Source organism: Primulina eburnea, chromosome 1 (genome assembly GCF_022965805.1).
Source record: "Primulina eburnea isolate SZY01 chromosome 1, ASM2296580v1, whole genome shotgun sequence".
In the NCBI taxonomy this organism is placed as follows: Eukaryota; Viridiplantae; Streptophyta; class Magnoliopsida; order Lamiales; family Gesneriaceae; genus Primulina; species Primulina eburnea.
This window is the reverse complement of record NC_133101.1, coordinates 11,956,472-11,977,201: the sequence shown is the minus strand read 5'-3', so window position 1 is coordinate 11,977,201 and position 20,730 is coordinate 11,956,472. Positions and strand designations below refer to the sequence as shown.

Here is a 20,730-nt window from a genome sequence, read left to right as displayed (position 1 = left end):
ATTTGGCAAAAGTAACCTTATGTATGCCATTATATCATCCATAGGTATTGAAAATTAGAAATTTTATAGGTAACGTTTTGATACAACTCAAAAAAATTTAAACCATGTACCAACCTAATTAAACGTCACGGTTCGATAGCTCTCCTAACATAAGTAATTATGACACCCCCAACAAATTTAGTGTTTGTTTAACTCGTATCTTGATTGGAAACTCGTATGGTTTTTCTCGTTTCAAATTTTATTTGATTTTAAGCGATATGAAACTTGAAAGAAAGACAGTGTGTTAGTGAATATGGAACATGACCAATAAATAAGCTCGTCACTTTGCCATTTTCTGATGTTCGGGTAAAATTTAATAGTTTAGGGCTTTAGGCCACCAAATTAGAATGGTACATTTTGAGATCCTCTGTGGGGTCTATGCTTCTGATTAACGTTTAATGACCAAACAAACAGGATTCGTTAATGTAAACATTGAAAGCGATTAAAAATTTTCTTTTTGGGGCAACAGAAATTTCGGCATGGCATCCCCGTAAGTAGGACATCCCAAATTTTCCAAACAACATTTATTAACTCGAAATAAAGTTATAACATCAATTCTCAAATCTATTGTAACGTCCCAGATTTGACGATTGTCCTCACTGTACCAAGACGAGTCTTTCTAGCGTGCTTATGTCCTCACTCACACGCACTTTGGGAAACTTCCCAGGAGGTCACCCATCCCAAATTGCTCCAAGTCAAGCACGCTTAACTTTGGAGTTCTTATGTGATGAGCTACCGAAAAGAAGATGCACCTTCGTGATATGAGTAGTACCAATCAAATCTTTTAAGCCCTCTTCAACTGTACAGTCCATTACGTTGAACAGTCTCGGAATCCCTCTCATTCCCGTGTTGGTCGGTTCATTCATGTTCACTCCACCTAGAAGCCTGCCCGGAGCCGCTCATTGTCAGTGCAACTGATGGCACCGGCGATCACCCCCCGCCCTCTACGGCCCCGGGCCTCACATGCCCACCAGCTTCCGCTTGGTTCGTCCCCGAACCACACCGTACTAAGAGAGGTCGGCTCTGATACCAACTGTAACGTCCCAGATTTGACGACTGTCCTCACTGTACCAAGACGAGTCTTTCTAGCGTGCTTATGTCCTCAATCACATGCACTTTGGGAAACTTCCCAGGAGGAGGTCACCCATCCCAAAATTGCTCCAAGTCAAGCACGCTTAACTTTGGAGTTCTTATGTGATGAGCTACCGAAAAGAAGATGCACCTTCGTGATATGAGTAGTACCAATCAAATCTTTTAAGCCCTCTTCAACTGTACAGTCCATTACGTTGAACAGTCTCGGAATCCCTCTCATTCCCGTGTGGGTCGGTTCATTCATGTTCCCTCCACCTAGAAGCCTGCTAGGAGCCGCTCATTGTCCATGCAACTGATTGCACCGGCGATCACCCCCCGTCCTCTTCGTCGCGGGCCTCACATCTATAGTCGAACTGGCCAGGATTAACACATGTAGAGCCGACAAGGCTCGATCACACAACAACAATCCAAAATATCGTAAAAGTAACACTACAACTACACAGGACATCCCCTGCCATAACTCGATAAGATAATACACACATATATATAATATATACATATATTTGGTAACTCCCAATCAATAACTCAACTGGTGGGCACCGATACCTGACGCTCCTCCAAACGCGTCAAATCCTCATGTATAATCTGCTATGGTATCAAAACAACCACATCATAAAAAAAAAAAAGAAAGGTCAAGCCCCAGTATGAAAAACCAGTAAAATTATGACAAATATAACTGACATGAAATAAAATCAAGTAAAATGTAATGAAATGCAATGCGTATCGTTAACAAAAAAATAACGGATACCAAAACGGAGTCCAATTGAAATGCACCAGCAACGAGAATAGTGGCCACCTGTGTCGGGAATACAGCAACGAAACATCAAGTCGCCGCTCATCCATGAACGTAGCATCGAGGGTTCGGTATCGACCTGATCAGTCCTCACCCTATCACTCGCTCCATCGACAAGATGTCAAGAGTGATCTAATCCTATCACTCGCTACATCGATGACTCAACATCATAATAGATCAATAATGATAGCAATCAATAGAGTCAAGGCTCGAAATGCTATGCATGAATAGTATCAACTCAAATAAATGCGTGAATGCAAAAACGTTATTCACAGAAGCGCATAAGGCACGCCACAACTCATTACAAAATACTTAATATCATTCCACATCATTACAGACGCCATAATATAACAGTTCATGAATACCTCAACGATACTTAATTTACCACTGAAATATCTTAAGGATTTCTCGAAGAAACCGATCATATGGCAAATAATGCAGTTCACATCAAGTTTCATTTATTTTTCCAATATTAACAATTTAGCCTAAAATTCAAGAAATCCTTAATTTAGGCTTTATAATTTCTAAAATATATCGCAAAGTCAAATATAACGAATTATTTAACTTAATAAACCTAAACTCCTCAATAATATACAAAATGAAATTTTGAAACTTCGATCATACCGAATCTGAAATTTTCGATATTTTCTAGGAATTTCCAAAATTTTCATTTTTTATTTCTAATGCTATAAACACGTTCCAAAAACGATTTAACCTTTCAAAAAAAATAATAAATCCTAAATTAATAAGCTAAATTCGAATATTGTCTAATTAAATTCCGAAAATTAGCTTAATACATCCAATCGGCTCAATGATTCACCTACAATCAATAATACAACATATATTAATTGTTAGAGCTCAAATTAATTAAATACCCAAAATTCGAAACACTAAATCTAAAATATACCTATGAAAGTTTCGAATTTGGTTCTAATCTTCAAATTCAAGCTTCAAACACCCAAATCAAGGTTTCCTCCTGATTTTCCGACGAAAATAGGCAGCGGTCTCCGAAGGGTCTTCGAGAATTTCGAGTTTTCCTAGCAAAAAGGGTATAACTGGATAGCCCTTGTCGAGAGGTTTCCAAAACTATGCTTACTTTCAAAAAATGATCACTGACGGCAAAGATACGGCCGGGCAAAGTAGCGAAAATTAGTTGAAGAAGAAAGAAGAAGCTTGCGGTAGAAATTCACGGGAGAGAGAAGGAAAATTGGATGATTATCAATTTTTTTTTACTTATTTACTTAATTAATAAAATTGTGCCGTGCTTGGGGAATTTTTTTGGGCTTTGGGGAAATGGGCTCTCACAATCTCCCCTACTAAAACACGATTTTGTCCTCGAAATCTAGCATACACATCACTTGTACAAAAGTGGTTTATAAACATTTACCACTGATAGTACATAGGGAAATCATAATACATGGAATAATTTATTACATTTTAAAACAAATGAGGCCATTCCTGACGTATCTTAGCCTCTAATTCTCATGTAGCTTCTTCTCTCCCATGTTTAGTCCACTGCACCATAACCAGTTGAATTGTCTTATTTCTGAGTTGCTTTTATTTACGGTCAAGGATTTGTACTGGATGCTCAACATAGCTAAGGGAACTATCCAACTCCACTTGATTAGTCCGCAAGACATGAGAAGGATATGGCCCGTATTTTCGTAACATAGATACATGAAACACATCATGTATCGTAGACAAACTCTGCAGCAAGTCCAAATGATAAGCCAAAGTGTCAATGCTCTCAACAATCGCATACGGACCAATATAACGCGGAGCTAGCTTCCATTTGCGTCCAAATCTCATAGTACCACGAAACAGTGATACTTTCAATAAAACGTGATTGCCAACCTGAAATTTTATAGGCCTACGCCTTTTATTAGCATAGATGTCTTGATGATCCTGAGCTGCTTTCATTCTTTTACTGATCATTTCAATCTTTTCTTTCATTTGTTGAATAAATTCTGGCATTGACATCTGTCGTTTTCCTACATCTTCCCAGCATATCGGAGATCTACACTTTCTGTCGTATAGAGCTTCAAATGGTAACATCCCGATGGTTGCCTGGAAACAGTTATTGTAAGAGAATTCAACAAGTGACAATGATTCCTGCCAACTACCACTAAAATCCATCACGACTGCTCGCAACATGTCCTCGAGTGTTTGAATAATCCTCTCTAACTGACCATCTGTCTTTGTGTGATATGCAGTGCTCATTGCCAACTTTGAACCCAATGTTGATTGCAAATTACCCAAAACTTCGAAGCAAACCTGGGATCACGATCTGATACTATGGTTACAAACACACCATGCAATCTCACTACATGATCAATATATATTTTTTCCATTTTCTTATAAGTACAAGTCCGATCATAAGGAATAAAATGGGCTTATTTAGACAATCTATCCACAATCACCCAAGTCGTATCACCACCACGATTAGAACGAGGTAGGTGTGTCAAAAAATCCATAGCAATGTGCTCACAATTCCACTGTGGTACTTCAAGACTATGTAACATACCACCAGGTCTCATTCTCTCAGCATTAACTTGTTGGCACATCAAACATCTAGCCACAAAGTCAGAAATCTATTTCTTCATACATTCCCACTAGTAATGAGATTTCAAGATATGACACATTTTTCTGATTACAGGATGAACACTGTGTCGACTACAATGAGCTTCTCGAATTATAGCTTTTTTTAAATCTATCAAATTCGGAACCACAAGTCTACCATTATTGCCCAAACATCCATCTGAAGCAACACCGAACATGTCCTCATTGACATGTCTCAGTCAATTCTTTCAATCTATGAATATGTGGATAAGTTCTCTATGCTGCTTGTATTTTAGAAACAACATGTGGTTCAACTTGAATAGCTAGGCTGGAAAGTCCATCCTGAAGTTTCCAAATGCTAATGAACTTTTGAAATAGTCAAAGATGCCAACATTTTAGGCTAAACTTTTTTGCTTAGAGCATCTGAAACTTGATTCATTCGCCTTGGTTAGTACTGAATCTCACTATCAAAGTCCTCAGGTAATCCAACCATCGACGTTATCTCATATTCAAGTAGTACTGTGTGAAAAGATATTTTAGACTCTTATGATCAGAATAAATCATAAATTGTTCTCCATACAGATAATGACGTCATATCTTCAATGCAAACACAATGGCAGCTAAATCTAATCATGAACTGGATATCGAGTCTCATGTAGCTTCAACTGACGAGATGCATACGCAATCACTCAAATTCAACCATTTTGCATCAAAACACAACCCAGGCCATTTAGAGAAGCATTTGTACAAACAACAAATCCACCTTAGCCTGAAGGCAAAGCTAGCACTGGAGCTGTGGTCAAATTTTCTTTCAAAGTCCGGAAGCTAGACTCACATTCTGCAGTCCACACAAAATTTCGATCTTCTGTGTCAACTGGGTCATAGGCCTATCTATTCTAGAAATTCCCTCAATGAAACGCCTATAATATCCAGCCAATCCCAAAAAGCTTCGAATCTCAGACACATTTGTTGGTTTATGCCAGTTGATAACAGCTTCAACTTTACTATGATCAACATATACTCCTTGTGCAGATATAGCATAGCATAAAAATAAAACTCTTTCCAACTAGAACTCGCACTTAGAAAACTTGACATACAATTGCGCTTCTCTGAGTGTTTGGAAAACTAATTTCAAATGTTCTTCGTGCTCTTTATTTGACTTGGAATAAATCAATATGTCATCAATAAAGAAGTAACGAATTTATCTACGAATTCCCGGAATACACGATCCATTAAATCCATAAACCGCTAGAGCATTAGTCAAACCAAATGGCATGACTAGGAATTCATAGTGTCCATAACGTGTCTGAAATGCTGTCTTAGGAGCATCTTCTTTTCGGACTCTAAGCTGATGGTATCCGGAACGAAGATCAATCTTAGAACACACACAAGTACCCTGCAACTGATCAAACATGACATCAATACGCGGCAGAAGATACTTATTCTTCACAGTAGCCCGGTTCGACCGTCGATAATCGACGCACATTCTCATCGTTCCGTCTTTCTTCTTTACAAACAATACCGGAGCTCCCCAAGGCGACATATTGGGTCTGATATAGCCTTTTTCCAGTAAATCCTGAAGCTGTTCTTTGAGTACTTTCAACTCTTTTGGAGCTAAATGATATGGTGCTCTAGAAATAGGATTTGACCCTGGCATCAATTCAATGCTAAGATATATTTCCCTTTGAGACAGAAAACCTGGAATCTCATCAGGAAATACATTAGGAAAATCCTTGACAATATGAATATCAGAAACTTTCAACCGTTCTTCTTGTGCCACATCGAGAGCATAAATCATAAATCCTTCATTAGCTATTGACAACAATCTGAACATTTCCATTACTGATACTAGTGGAATGCGAGATTGTGAATCATAACCATAGAAGTTCCATTCGCTGCCATAATACGGTCTAAATCTGACAACTCCATGGAAACAATCAACGGTAGCTCGATAATTCGTCAATATATCTATACCGAGGATACAATCGAAATCAGACATAGCTAACTTGATTAGATTAGTTATCATAATATTATCCTCAAATCTAATCACACAATTTAGGACTATCTCATGAGACATCAAGTATACACCGGCAGGAGTAGCCACAGACACAGTATTCAACAACGGAATAATAGAAATCTCATGCTCATCAACAAATGCAGCAGATAAAAATGAATGAGATGCTCCAGCTTCTATCAATATACGCACAGAATAATCAAAAACATAGAAAATACCCACAATCACTTCTCCTGGTGCATCCTAAGCCTGATCCTGAGTCAATGCATGGACTCGAGCATGCTGTGGCACTGGAAATTGCTGCTGAGGAAAACCTGTAGGTGGTAGATAGCTGGACTGCTAAAATGACTGTATAGGAGCATATGTCCTGAAATCTGGTCCTCGGGGAACCTGTCCAGACTGTTGTGGCTGAAATATTTGTCTTTGTGCATTGGGGCATACTTTGGCATAGTGCGCAACTTGACCACAGAATAACAATACCTTTGAACTCCTATAAATTTTGCACTGAAATGTCTTCCACCACATCGGTCACAGTATACAACATTCGAAGACACAACAGCACTGCCCCCTCTAGTAATGTCTGAACTAGAGGAGTTAGATTGCGATTTCTTCTTGAATTGTTTGCCTATTGCCTTGAATCTTTGTTTTTTCGGTTGCTGGGATGACTGTAGAGGCTTGTAAGGAACTAAACCCAATGGTATCGGCATATTACTTCTAGATCCCTGAGAAATAGAAGCTGGAAGTGGAACTGGTTGTGGTTCTCCCCTGAGCAAACTAGCATCATCTTCTTCGTAATCTCTACTACTTGAACATATGTATTAGGCGATCCAGTCATCACCAAAGTATGAATAGTCCTTTGTAGTCCGTTTAGGAAACGTGAAATTTTGGACTGATCATTTTTTGCAACATGTGGCATATATGGCAAAAGAGCATAAAACTGATAAACATATTCAACAATTGTTTTATTGCCCTGCACCAACTGGTTCAACTCTTCTTCCTTGGCATAATAATACGAATGTGGTGCATATTCCTGTGTAAACTGAGCACGGAATACTTCCCAAGTAATGATTTCGCCGGATGCTTTAAGTGTTTCCTATGCAGCTTCCCACCAATGTTGTGCTTGGTCCTTTAACTGATAGATGGCCATCTTCAGTCTGACACTTTGAGAATATTTGAGCAAATTGAATAGATTGTTTATACTTTTCAACCATCCTGCTACTTTTTCGCCACTTTCATTACCAAAGAATTTGGGAGGACGTAATTTTTGGAATTGAGATATTATCAACTGCATCCTACCAACTTTTCGAGTCAACTGCTCTACCTCTTGGTTCACATCTTCTTCCACATTTCTAGCGACCTGGGCTGCAAGACAACCACGTTTACCTCTGACAATGTCATCGAGTCCTCTTACATTCTCTACTTATGACTCCTGTACAACTTCTTTCCCCTTTTTGCCTCTTCCTCCAGGTGCCATTCTATAAGACATAAGGAGTTAAAACCAAGGCAAAATAATGTAATAAGCACAAAATAACTAAAGGAAAGCTGACACTTAGTCTAGTAGGTAGTTATTTAACTGAGTTCAAAATCTAATTAACTGGTAGTGCTAACTCAGGCAAATTCAAATAATCCATAGCAAATAATTCAAATCAAAGCAAGTAGTCAAAAACATACGCAATCATTTTTTTTGTGTCTAGACTCAAGTGTCCTAGACTCTAATTCGAACATATCCCAGTTACGCTCTGGTACCAATTGTGGGGGCCCGTGCTCTTGATTAACGTTTAATGACCAAACAAACATGATTCGTTAATGTAAACAGCTAAGCGATTACAATTTTCTTTTTGGGTCAATAGAAATTTCGGCATGACCTCCCCATAAGTAGGACATCCCAAAAATTTTCAAACAACACAAACAACATTTATATACTCGAAATAAAGTCATAAAATCATTTCCCAAACCTATAGCCGTACTGGTCAGGACTAGCACATGTAGAGCCGACAAAGCTCGATCACACAACAACAATCCAAAATATCGTAAAAGTAACACTACAACTACGCAGAGCATCCCCTGGAAGATATATAACTAGATAAGATAATACACACGTATATGTATTATATACATATATTTGAGAACTCTCAATCAACAACCCAACTACTAGGCATTGCTACTTGACGCTCCTCCAGACACGTCAAATCCTCCTGGATAATCTGCTATGGCATCAAAAACAACCACAACATAAATAGAAAAGAAGGGTCAGGACCCAGTACGACGAACCAGTAAAATTATGACAAATATAACTGACATGAAATAAAATCAAGTAAATGCAATGCAATGCGTGTCAGGAACAGTTGCACCCGTACCAGGAATGCAGCAACGAAACATCAATCTGCCGATCATCCATGCACGTAGCATCGAGGGTCCGGTAGCGCCCCGGTCAGTCCTCAATCTATCACTCGCTCCATCGATGAGATGTCAAGAGTGATCTAATCATATCACTCGCTCCATTGATGAATCAACATTATAATAGATCAATAATGATAGCAATCAATAGAGTCAATGCTCGAAATGCTATGCATGAATAGTATCAACTCACATAAATGCGTGAATGCAATCACGTTGTTGACAGAAGCACATAAGGCACGTCACAACTCATTAAAAATACTTAATGTCATTCCACATCATTACAAACATCATAATAAAACAGTTCATGCGTACCTCAACTGATACTTAATTTACCACCGAAATATCTTAGAGATTTCTCGAAGAATCCGATCATGTGACAAATAATGCAGTTCACATCAAGTTCCATTTATTTTTTCAATATTTGAAAATTTAGCCTAAAATTTCAAAAATCCTTAATTTAGGCTTTACAATTTCTAAAACTCATCGCAAAGTCAAATATAACGATTTATTTAACTTAATAAACCTAAATTCTTCAATAATATATAAATTGAAATTTCGAAAATTCAATCGTACTGAATCTGAAATTTTCGATATTTTCTAGGAATTTCCAAAAATTTTATTTTTTTCTTCTAGTGCAATAAACACATCCCAATAATGATTTAACCTTTCAAAAAAATCATAAATCTCAAATTAATAAGCTAAATTCGAAATATTATCTAATTAAATTCTGAAAATTAGCTTAATACCTCCAATCGGCTCAATGATTCGCCTAAAATCAATAATACAACATATATTAATTGTTGGAACTCAAAGAAATAAAATACCCAAAATTCGAAACCCTAAATTCTAAAACATACCTCTGAAAGTTTCGAATTCGTTTGTAAGCTCTAAATCAAGGTTTCCTCCTGATTTTATGGCGAAAATAGGTGGCGGTCTCCAACAGGTCTTCGAGAATTGTGAGTTTTCCGAGCAAAAAGGGTATCACTAGATAGCTTTTGTCTAGAGATTTCGGAAACTACGTTTACTTTCGAAAAAATGATCACCGACGACAAAGATACAGCCGGCAAAAGTAGCGAAAATTAGTTGAAGAAGAAAGAAGAAGCTTGCGGCAGAAAGTTACAGGAGAGAGAAGGAAATTTGGATGATTATCATTCTTTTTTTTTAATTTATTTACTTAATTAATAAAACTGGGCTGAGCTTGGGGAATTTGTTTGGACTTTGCGGAAATGGGCTCTCACATCCTCTATTTCGTCAAATTTTAGTTTTAATTGTTATCTTAATTTGTTATTTTGACAATTTTAGTCGTTTTCAGACTTGATGATGACATGAAACCATTGTAGTGTCAATGAAAAAACTAAAATTACCAAAAATTAAAGAATTACATGACTAAAATTAAAATTGACAGGGTTATCTAATTGATACGACCAATTTGTGGTCGGATGAACAGATGGACTTTGATTTTAATGTGAGTCTCGAATAAGAACAGATTGATTTTGCTAGATTCATTTGCTGTGATAATGAAGTTGATTTTCTAGAAAATGAAATAGGAAATTTATCTACAGTGGATACCTTTCCTACATATTGACTATATTGTACGTAATATCATAATTAAAAATAGAGTTTGAGGAACTATTAAAAAATATCTTATGGAACAATCCAATACAGGAGAATGTCGTTAATAGAAAATGTTTTTTTACATAAAAATTTCGACATGATTTCCTCTATTTTGAACTATCCAACAACACAAGAAACAGTTTGAATAATAATATATAATTGATCTACAACTCTTCTATGAACATATATGTATGACAACATCCATTTAAGATAACTATTAACTACAGTAGTATTTCTTCCTGAACGTGTAGTCACAATCAACATACAATATTTAAAATCCATAACTTGCACCATGTAGTATTGCTTGTTCACACTATTTCAGTTATTGCAAGTATAGATCATTGACAAAAACTTATGTGAGACGATCTCACGAATCGTATTTTGTGAGACAGTTCTCTTATTTTGGTCATCCATGAAAAAGTATTATTTTTTTTGTTAAGAGTATTATTTTTTATTGTGAATATCAATAGATTTGACTCGTCTCACAGATAAAGATTCGTGATACCGTCTCACAAGATCATTTATACATAAATAAGCATGCCAACATATTAGCGGAAGCGATGACGATCTCATGCCCAGGTCCTTGTTTATGTAACACATGTGACAAGCATCCATTGGTGAAACGATATTTGTGTTGTGTTTGGATAAAAAGATTTGAAGCCATGAATGATTTCAAATTCATTTGGTTGCTTAGATATATTTTGTTGAGTGAATTTGAAATCCACCTCCTTGTTGATATACGTAAATTAAATGTTAATTATGATGGATTTGAAATATACCCAAAATATAAGTCATTCAAATTCACCGTTCAAAACCCTCCGCATATATATATTTTTTTATTTTAACAATTTTTTGTAATTATTTTAATTATTATAAGATAGGATATAAAATCACTTTCACAATGGTTAAATATGCTTGATTTTTAAATAAAATGAATGATATATTAGTAGATTAATACTTTTTATTTTTTAAGGTGTTTTATATCTCTAGATTGTTCGCATATTCTTATTCTATTAGCCTCACTCTTGGTTTGAAGAAATGGACATGCCCAAAAAATTGAAAATATTTTGGGTGAAACATCTGTACTATTATATAAAGAATCTACCAATTAAATGACACTATCTTTGTTTCTCAAATTGATCTTACACCAACATTTTTCTCAAAATTATCACAATTATTTTCAATATTACGTCTCTCAAATTATATTAGACCTCTCGTTAATTTCTATCAATTATCATTAAACTAAACATAAAATTAAGCATTTAATGAAAAAAAAATCTTATATAAATTATGATTATAATTTTACATATATACATAATTTACTAGTATTTATTATTCAACAGTATATCAAAGCCAATGTCCTTTTCTTGGATCCAACTAAACCATTGTTGCATTATTTATAACGATTTGGATGCAACATACCTTGTTTCCATCTCTAAAGATTTCTTGAAGTTGTGGAACAAGGATGGACCACCAATATTTTCGAAAATTTTCAAATTTTACTGTAATACTTTTTAGGAAATTTAAAGCTTTATTTTCTTCTTAAAAAAACATTTGAGTTACCTCATATACTATCCTTGTAAAAAGAATTAATGGGCAAAATTGCATTCACTAACTATCCTTGTAAAAAATAATAGAAAAGCGCAAAATTCCCTACATAAATCAATGATATTTGGAATTCTAAGCTTTTTGCCCGAATAAGATGCAGTCCTGGAGATTCCAGGAACGGTATCATAAGCACGACGATTATGCATTACAATCGTATGCACGAACTTTAGTGTAGTTATACGACATTAATATTTTAAATTTTCGAAACAAGGATGCATACAAATCATCATGCAATGGGAGTGACCAACTAAGCTTGCTTGTTGAATAAATTCACGAAGAGACCAGGAAAGAATGCATCTGAGCAGCTAACATGAGGGTCGGACATTCATTAAAAATAGCATTCTTCAGGCAAATTACATATTTTTCAAGCCTCTGGATTGGAAACGAAAAACTATCCCGAGAATATAAACAGGTTTTCTTGTCCACTAATATTGATTATGCTACACCAAACTATAATGGTTCCATGGCTAGATTATTTACCTTCGAGGGAGTCATATCCGAACAGGGCTGCAGCCTACATCAGAGATTTTCCAGATCGAAGTAAAAGAGGAGACGGTTGTGAGAAAAACCATGGTGTGTTACCAAAGTTTTACCTGAAACCAGCCAATGCAGCCAAAAAGAACCAACTATAAACCACTTATCTCAGAAGTTCGAATTCATAGAATATGATTCAAACTATAGCCCTATACTTCCACATAAGCCTGAGACCAGTAACAAAGGCTTACACACAAATGATCGAGTATTGGACAATTGATATGAATTTTCTCTGCAGGATCAAACCTGTGAATTCTGCTATTGTACTACTACATTATAGAGGATTTCTGCTGAAACCTTGAGCTTATGAAAGACCGGCAGAAAAAATTTGTAGGTAAAAGAAAAAATCAAGATCTGTACATAAATTGCATGCATTTCAAAGAAAACAAAGTTAAATTACCTTTTGAAAACTGCAGTCACGTCTTCATTTAATCGTTCCATTTCAAGAAACATGTCTCCACAATCATTTACATTGACAGTTTCCATTTCAAGGTTTTGGTGACCATTAAATTCGTCCCATTCGAACCACAACTTTGCTATGGACTCCTTCCTGAAGCACGTGGAGTGATCAGCTTCCTCTGGGGAGCCACTAGCGATCAACCTATATGTGTAAACCTTCCTCACCTGGCCAGGCCTGAATGCTCGCCCAATTGCTTGTCGTGTGACAGAAGGGTTTAAATGAACATCCAATATTATAATGCGTGACGCCCCTACAAGGGATATTCCTTCACCACATGCTTTAATTGAGCCAAAAAAAACCCTCGCATCAGCTGAGGTATTGAACTTTTCCATGTAAGATTCTCGAGTCTCTGCATCTGAGTCACCAGTGATCATGAACATTTCTATACCAATTCTGTAACCCTTCATTTTATAAGTCAATCTCTCGAGAAATTTAAGGGGCAGAAGATACTGGCTGAAAACCAGTAACTTTTCGCTGTTAGATGCACATAGCTGGAGGAGATTTAGGTAGAATTTAGACTTTACACCTTCTCTGACATCCAGTTTCTCCAGTATGGTATCAATTTTCGCCTCGTCGATTCTATCTTTAACACCGGAATTCTGGGAGAGAGCCTTCAACTTTGGATGCGCATATATTGCACTGCCCTGTGCATTGATTTTGAACTTTCTTCCCAGCCTTTTTAGCTCTTTAACTTCTTTTTGCTGCCAGGGACTGAGCTGGAGAAACACTGAAAAATCCACGAGTCCTGGAAGTTCATCTAAATTGTCACCCTTGTAATAGTGCAAGACTTTTTTCGTCATTTCACGGAGATCTTGTATTACAGTCACTTTCCTAGTGTAGTTCTCATCTTTTAACAATGTGTGCTCTATCAATTCATAGAACTCGTTCTCTCTACCACTTTTCATCAAGTTCCTACGGGTGGAAATTTCCGCTCTGCTCAAGATACGCCTCTTCACTGCTTTGGATGTCTCCATTTTTAAAAACCTTGGGCGAACAAGGTTTAAAATATTGAAAACTTCTTTTACATGGTTCTGATACAATGTTCCAGAAAGAACAACCTTCCTTTGAGTCTGCACCCTTTCCAGTGAGGTTAAAACATCAGTGTCCTGGTTTCGAGGAGTGTGCCCTTCATCCAAAATGAGAATCGAAGGACAGATCAGTAAAATCTGTTGGCATGCAACAGCAGTTTTCCCATTATCGGTGTCACATACAATAGAGGAGAACTGTTTATAACCCAAAAACAATATGCTTCTCACTTCCGACCATTGCTTCAGAACTTCAAGCTGCTGTGCACGACTATCAGCTTTGACGGAGTAGAAATCGTACAATGGTATGTCTTCAACTTGCCATCTAAGAAATTCTTTCTTCCAAATGGCCAAAATTCCCCTCGGTAGAATAACTAGAGGCCTGGCAGATGGATATTTTGCCATGAAACTCTGAAGGAAACTGATTATCATAAATGTCTTGCCAGAACCAGGGGCATGTGCCATGATACAACCTCCAGGATTCTCTGCTACCAAGTTGCTTACTAAAAAATTGAATCCCTCAACTTGATGTGGCTTCATCTCCTTCTTATGTCGTGGATGTGGATAAATTTCGGCAGCAGTGAAATCACAACCAGATGGTTTAAATCCATCTGGGAGAATATCTTCTATATCTCTGGATGTCCGCCCTTCGTAATGGTAAGTTCTTGTGCTCCTTGTGCTCTAAATTTGAATGGATGCATGTAAACCAGTGGTCAGAAAAATCTTGTTTTTTCATCGATCCAAATAAAACACGCATAGACTCAGATGGCTACAGTGTAGAATTTGGAATTAGAGGAGGAACAAAATTCTTGTGGAGAAATTTCAAAATAAGCACTGAATGGTAAATGTCCAACTTCCACCAAGGGAATATCAAGTTACAAAAGTAACAAAACAGTTGTTCAGACAAGTATGCGATAAGAAACAGAACTCCATCCAGATAAACCATTTGCAATATTCTTTGGTGCACATTCAGGGAATGAATAAAATATCCAGATACACTGGCAGATTATAAATAGTTAAACAATGATGTCCTAATCCATAGATATTCCTGGTGAAGTAAAATATTTAAAGCTCCGACGATATAATGCTTAAAAAATAAAAATGGCACAAGTTATCCACGCATTCTAGACATGGATAACAAAGTAGAAAAGGGAACAATTTGACAGAACTGGATGGGAAAAGACCTAATAACGTGCACTGTATGCATGAATTTTATTTAGTTTTTTTTCCATACGGAAGCAGAAATGTAGTTACCACACATCATACATAATCCAGTTGATAAGCACAAAATGCATTGGAGTAACACAAGTCAAGCAAAATCACACTCGTCCAGATTAAATTTCAAAGTTTTTGGTATGTACATTATATACCGGAAGCAAAGCTTCTTTAGAAGTTGTACTCACAAATCACAATAGATTGCAAATATAAAATTATCGTAATGATATCCATTGAACTGAAAATCCGTACCTTGGAGAAGTTGTACTCGATAATCGTTTCAATTCCTCTCTTAATAACCCCACAAATGCGGCAGACATCACCAATATCATCTTTCAGTATAAAAGTATGTTGGCATTCAATTTCACTCTCAGCTTCATGTTCATCAGGAACTTCATTGGCTTCCTGGGACATATCAAAAGACTTGCCAATCACTCCCAAACATGTAATAGTGATTCAGGATTTGATAAATTATGGATGGGAAACTTTCAGATTTTCATCTCCAAAAGTTTATATTAATTAAAAGAAAAGTTATTTTAATTACTAGAAACCAGCAAAACGCAGTGGATAGCTATCTCAAAAGAAATTTGGTTAAGAAGAAGATCGCATTGCAGGACAAAGAGGAAATATAGATATTTGTATCCAAAATAAACAGAATATAAAGAACAGATATAGAGGATATCTTTGGTTTTGTTCTCCAGGATTTTGGAGGTATGTTTTGAGAAAATGAGGCTTTGTTTGTTTATGTTAATAAACAGAAACAATACTGCTATCTCATAATTTCCACTTAAGAATAAAAAAAATATCATATGTTTCAGCAAAAAAGCTGATTTGCATCTACTTAAAGAAAAGTTATATTTGTTATCACCAAAAAAATGCTCTGGAAGAACATATTTTTGTCATAACCGTTGGCAAACAGCTCCAAGTTACGATCTTACAATTGCAGCACCAAAAACATGTTTAGTTTAGTCAATTTTATGATACCCAGAATCAAATGTTTTCCTCAATCTGCCACATTGATTTTGAGTGTTTAAATAAGCATCATCAGACCATCTCCAATCCATTACACCACATTATGTGCTACATTAATGCTACACCAAAATCATCTGCAACCCATTGCATTACATTTTGCGCCATAGAATATTCTTTTTTATTTCAACATTAATATTTATGTTTTCTAATAATTATTTATAGCTTGATAATACAATGATAATTAAATCTTATTATCAATATTAAAAATTTGAATTAATTATTTCGTATAAAAAATAATTATTTGATGACAAATTTTAAATAAAAATACTCTTTTAATAAAATAAATAAATAATTGGAAATAAAAAACACAATCATTTGATAATAAATTAATAACACAACACAAACACAACATTAAATATTCGAATTACTATACTGTTCTCACAAATGCTCTATTAATGTATTTCGTGGTTCATAGTGAGCACCTCTATTTGTACCCCTTTTTAACGCATTGATAATTTAATTTGGTTGTTTTTTTAATTTATATTTTTATACTTAATTAATTTCAAATCAAAGTTTTTATAATTAATATTTCAAAATTTTAAAGAAAATTTATTTTAAAAAATTTATAAAATTCATTATTTAATCGAAATATTAAACAATTAAAAAAAATCAAAAAAATAATATGTGGCGCAGCTACAGTGCTGTGCCACATGTGGAGTGGGATATGGAGTTGCTCCAATCCAGCGTCAACTGTAGAGCTGGATTGAAGCAAAAATCTTAATGGTGTCAAGGTTGGAGTTGCTCTCAGTAGCTATCTGAGTCCAAGAAGTGCAAAGACCGTTAATAACATTACATGGAATCACATAAATCAATCATAAACACGGTTACCTTCGAACACTCTAATGCAACTGTCATCTCATTCCAAATGTCACCCAGACCATCAGAATTGGTGTCAGACATTTCACTATTTTCATCCATCTCCATGTCGTCGTCCGTACCAAAAATAGACACATTTTTATCTTCTAATAATAATGGGGTTTTACCAGAAATACGTGCATTTCTTTCTCCAGAACTATGGTGTTGAGAAAAAGTTTTATCCTGCATAGTCACGATACAATCAAGTGAATGACAATCAAATAGACAACTGATAAGTGTTTGTGCAACCAATGCGTGAATTTCATTGATTCGCCATGCAAGAAAATCCAGATAACAAAATCAGTTGATTGTCCACCCCCCCACCCCAACTGGAAATGAACTGCATGGAATAAATAACAAGTGCGCAGTACAATATTTTTTCATTGGTTTCGGCACAAATAGAACTCCCCTCAATTTAACAAGGTCGTGCTGACACAATTAACATAATAAGCTTATATGATTCCTTATGTAAACAAATTCAGACATGATTTACCAAGAAATCCTTCATAAGAAGCTTTCCAGAAGGCTTCAAGTTCACTTCCATATAAGGAGAAGTAAAGTTCTCACTCCTGACTTCATTGTCATCATCTAGATCAATGATAACAACTGGGCCCGCCAGATGGGGTGGCTGCACAGATGTAGTAAACCTTTGGACTATAGCATTACTTCCATCTTCTTGATCATCATCTAGGTTGATGACATCAGGTGCAGCTGTTTCAGTTGCCCTTGGTGCCACTTTATCTTGCACATCAAAACACATGTATGGTAGTGAAGAATCATTTCCATAATAAGAGGCCAACAACTTCCTCCTTCGAGCAAGAAGCTCCTTAATATCACTGGTTACACTCCCAAATTTTCCAGAATCCAACTCTGTAAGCAAATTGTTTGAACATAGTGGATCAGTGTAATCTAAAACTTTGGAACATGATTCTTTTCTTTTCTGCTCAGCATCAAATCTCCATGAAGCAGTGAAAGTACTGTCATTGTACCCAATTCCCTCACTTAATTTTAACCTTTTCCGCCCTTTTCGGAACAAATCTGTCATTACATCGTCAAATCAAGTAAGTACAAACATTATAAACACTGATTAGCTAGGTGGGTAAAATTAACAACTGATGACTGATCATTCTTTGTACGTATTTAAACCAAGTTACAGTTCGGAAGTTGTTATTAATCTTTAACTTCTAAAGTTTGACTTACAATTTCTAAGTTCATCGTAGGAAAACAATTTTTAATACAGCTTTACATCCTTCATACCCATCTACCAGAAATTCATAGCACAATATCTCGATTCAGGAATCACACTCTACCCGACAGATGCACCTATGGGCAACCAAGCCGGTGGAGTTTCTTGGCAAGCATTTGAACCCTTCAACATATATTGCTGATGCACCAAAATTAAGGGACAAAATATGATGAGCCCTCACCCTGAGCTGAATTATATCTAAACACGTTATTTTGTATTTGATTGGGACTTGTCAAAATCAAAATGAAGTAACAAATCTGTGCATGGTAGATGCATTGGTCCAAGTGGATCTGTATCAAATTCAACATAGATGAGATCCATGCATGCCAAGTGAAGTTCCACCCAGAGTCCATACCGCTCGTTTAAGGAACAAACAACAACAACAAAAAAAAAAAGCAATCCTTGCCTCAACCTAACAACAAATACAAAGAAATCCCAAAGACATATTTTCTACGGGGTTGAGTGATATTAACAACAACATTAACAAAATCAACATAAAAAAAAAAACGGTTCAAAAACTTATGAAACAAAATCAAAGACAATGCTGTACACAAAAATATGTCACCATATAGAACGTACCCATGCTTCCGGAAAAACGAGAAGAAAAGCAAAAACAAAAGAAAAATCTGATGAGAAAATTACCGCTTGGACTAGTGGCCGGAAACCTTTTCGCAGAGGCATCCCCATTATATCTTTCAGCAGCTGCATCCATGCCGCACTAAACCCGACAAAAAACAATAAAAAGAGAGAGTTATTCCAACATCAGAATATCGATATTCGAACAAAACAACACTAATCCATGGGTTTCAAACAAGGATAAAAATATCTTAAAATGATCAAAAAGCCCCAAAACTAAAACCCACAAAAAAAAACAACTTAACATAGAAAATCCCTTTCATGGAGATGCGAATAATTACTCACATTGCTGCTAATTACAGTGAAAAAAGGAGAGGGATTTTTCTTTTAGGGGGAAATCAATGGGAGGAAAAGACATATGAAACGTCTTCTCGGGAGTCCGCTGGTCTCGGGTCACTGAACTTGTGACTACTAAGACAGACGACGGTGGCTAAAATTTATTCCTATTTTCCCCCGGGGAATTTACTACTGCCAGAACAATTGTCTTTAGCGCATACCAGATTTGTCCTGATTGACCACTGTACCCTTGTTACTTATTATTTTTATGGAAATTCAAAATCCTTGCCTCAACCTAACAAAAAAAAAAGCAATTATTTTTTATTTTAAATTATTTGCTTCAATTCTTTACTGCGTAGTTATCAGGAAAAAATAAATAAATAAATAAATAAATAAACATATTCATGTCAATTGTTATGGATCTCATTCTTTTTCTCCGTCATTACTCTACATTTTTGTTCATTATTTCAAGTAAATTACTTTATAATCATTGTTCAATATCTGTTCTCAATTTTAATGCATTTTTAAACTTGTGTCATTCAATATATGATAACTAATTGAAATATAATCTTAAAAATATTTAACTCAACATAAGAAGTTCAATCGGAGACGGTTGGAGTCCACCATAACCCTGTGACATTCCATCAATTCTCAATAATTAGATCCTAAAACTCGGATTTATGTGATAAGTTTGTATTGTTTCCAATGACTCAGCAAAAAAATTATTTCAACAATCAACAAGAACACATAAATATACACATCTTAATACATACAAATAAAAAAATTCAAACATATTTCAACTTCAAAATATTCTTGTTATAATCAATATATCGCGAATCTTCCACTAATTAATAAATTCAAATAAAAGAATTCAAACATATTTCAAAAAATTCATACATATTTCAACTTCAAAAAATTCACACATATTTCAATTGCAATAAATCGCAAATCATCTATTTATTTCAACTTAAAAATATTATTAATTAAAAAAACTTAAAATTATGGAAAAATCATGACAATAATCAAGTCAAATTTTAAAAAATTTAAAATCAAAATTAGAAAATTTTATTGGAGTTAATATATTCAACAATTTGACAGAAACAAAACAGTTTTGCCATATATCTATGCATATATATTATTATAAACAAAAAAACAATCATTATTTGTGTAAAAAAATATGTGGAAAAAAAAATTCATACAAGCTTCAAAGCTCCTAATACATGGAATTGATGAGAGAATAAAAGAGATTGAGAGAGGAATTAATGGTGAATAGGGTATAAAAGATATATTTGTAATTTGATATAATAAAAATATTATTTCGATACGATATTA

The 20,730-nt window shown here is 35.3% G+C and overlaps 2 protein-coding genes across 3 annotated transcripts; both read right to left on the bottom strand.

The window, feature by feature from the left end:
• Positions 1–3,481: 3,481 nt before the first annotated feature.
• On the bottom strand, positions 3,482–7,204 carry LOC140804228 (uncharacterized). Its single transcript, XM_073160097.1, has 5 exons — positions 6,847–7,204; positions 6,572–6,673; positions 5,693–6,451; positions 5,319–5,506; positions 3,482–4,198 (listed from the first exon to the last, which is right to left on the bottom strand). Exons 1-5 carry the CDS (start codon positions 7,202–7,204, stop codon positions 3,482–3,484), a joined length of 2,124 nt encoding a protein of 707 aa, XP_073016198.1.
• A 5,221-nt stretch (positions 7,205–12,425) lies between these two features.
• Positions 12,426–19,570, bottom strand: LOC140827822 (protein CHROMATIN REMODELING 35). 2 transcript variants are annotated; one of them, XM_073190677.1, is made up of 7 exons: positions 19,408–19,570; positions 19,129–19,204; positions 17,734–18,278; positions 17,214–17,423; positions 15,606–15,758; positions 13,054–14,819; positions 12,426–12,712 (listed from the first exon to the last, which is right to left on the bottom strand). In XM_073190677.1, exons 2-7 carry the CDS (start codon positions 19,196–19,198, stop codon positions 12,709–12,711), a joined length of 2,748 nt encoding a protein of 915 aa, XP_073046778.1. In that variant the 5' UTR covers positions 19,199–19,204; positions 19,408–19,570; the 3' UTR covers positions 12,426–12,708. The 2 variants fall into 2 exon arrangements, with proteins under 2 accessions (XP_073046778.1, XP_073046784.1); XM_073190683.1 differs by having other exon boundaries at positions 19,423–19,550.
• Between the last annotated feature and the right edge of the window lie 1,160 nt (positions 19,571–20,730).

What these genes read in the sequence shown, in the direction of transcription:
- LOC140827822 (XM_073190677.1), bottom strand. Translation starts at nt 19,198, where the DNA reads ATGGATGCAGCTGCTGAAAGATATAATGGGGATGCCTCTGCGAAAAGG. An exon ending in TCCGGCCACTAGTCCAAGCG is followed by an intron (nt 18,279 to 19,128) that starts GTAATTTTCTCA and finishes ATGTAATGACAG; the next exon opens with ATTTGTTCCGAAAAGGGCGG. An exon ending in TTGCATTAGAGTGTTCGAAG is followed by an intron (nt 15,759 to 17,213) that starts GTAACCGTGTTT and finishes GATATGTCCCAG; the next exon opens with GAAGCCAATGAAGTTCCTGA.
- LOC140804228 (XM_073160097.1), bottom strand. Translation starts at nt 7,204, where the DNA reads ATGCCGATACCATTGGGTTTAGTTCCTTACAAGCCTCTACAGTCATCC. An exon ending in GTCTGTGGCTACTCCTGCCG is followed by an intron (nt 6,452 to 6,571) that starts GTGTATACTTGA and finishes TCCTCGGTATAG; the next exon opens with ATATATTGACGAATTATCGA. An exon ending in ATCGTGTATTCCGGGAATTC is followed by an intron (nt 5,507 to 5,692) that starts GTAGATAAATTC and finishes TATCTGCACAAG; the next exon opens with GAGTATATGTTGATCATAGT.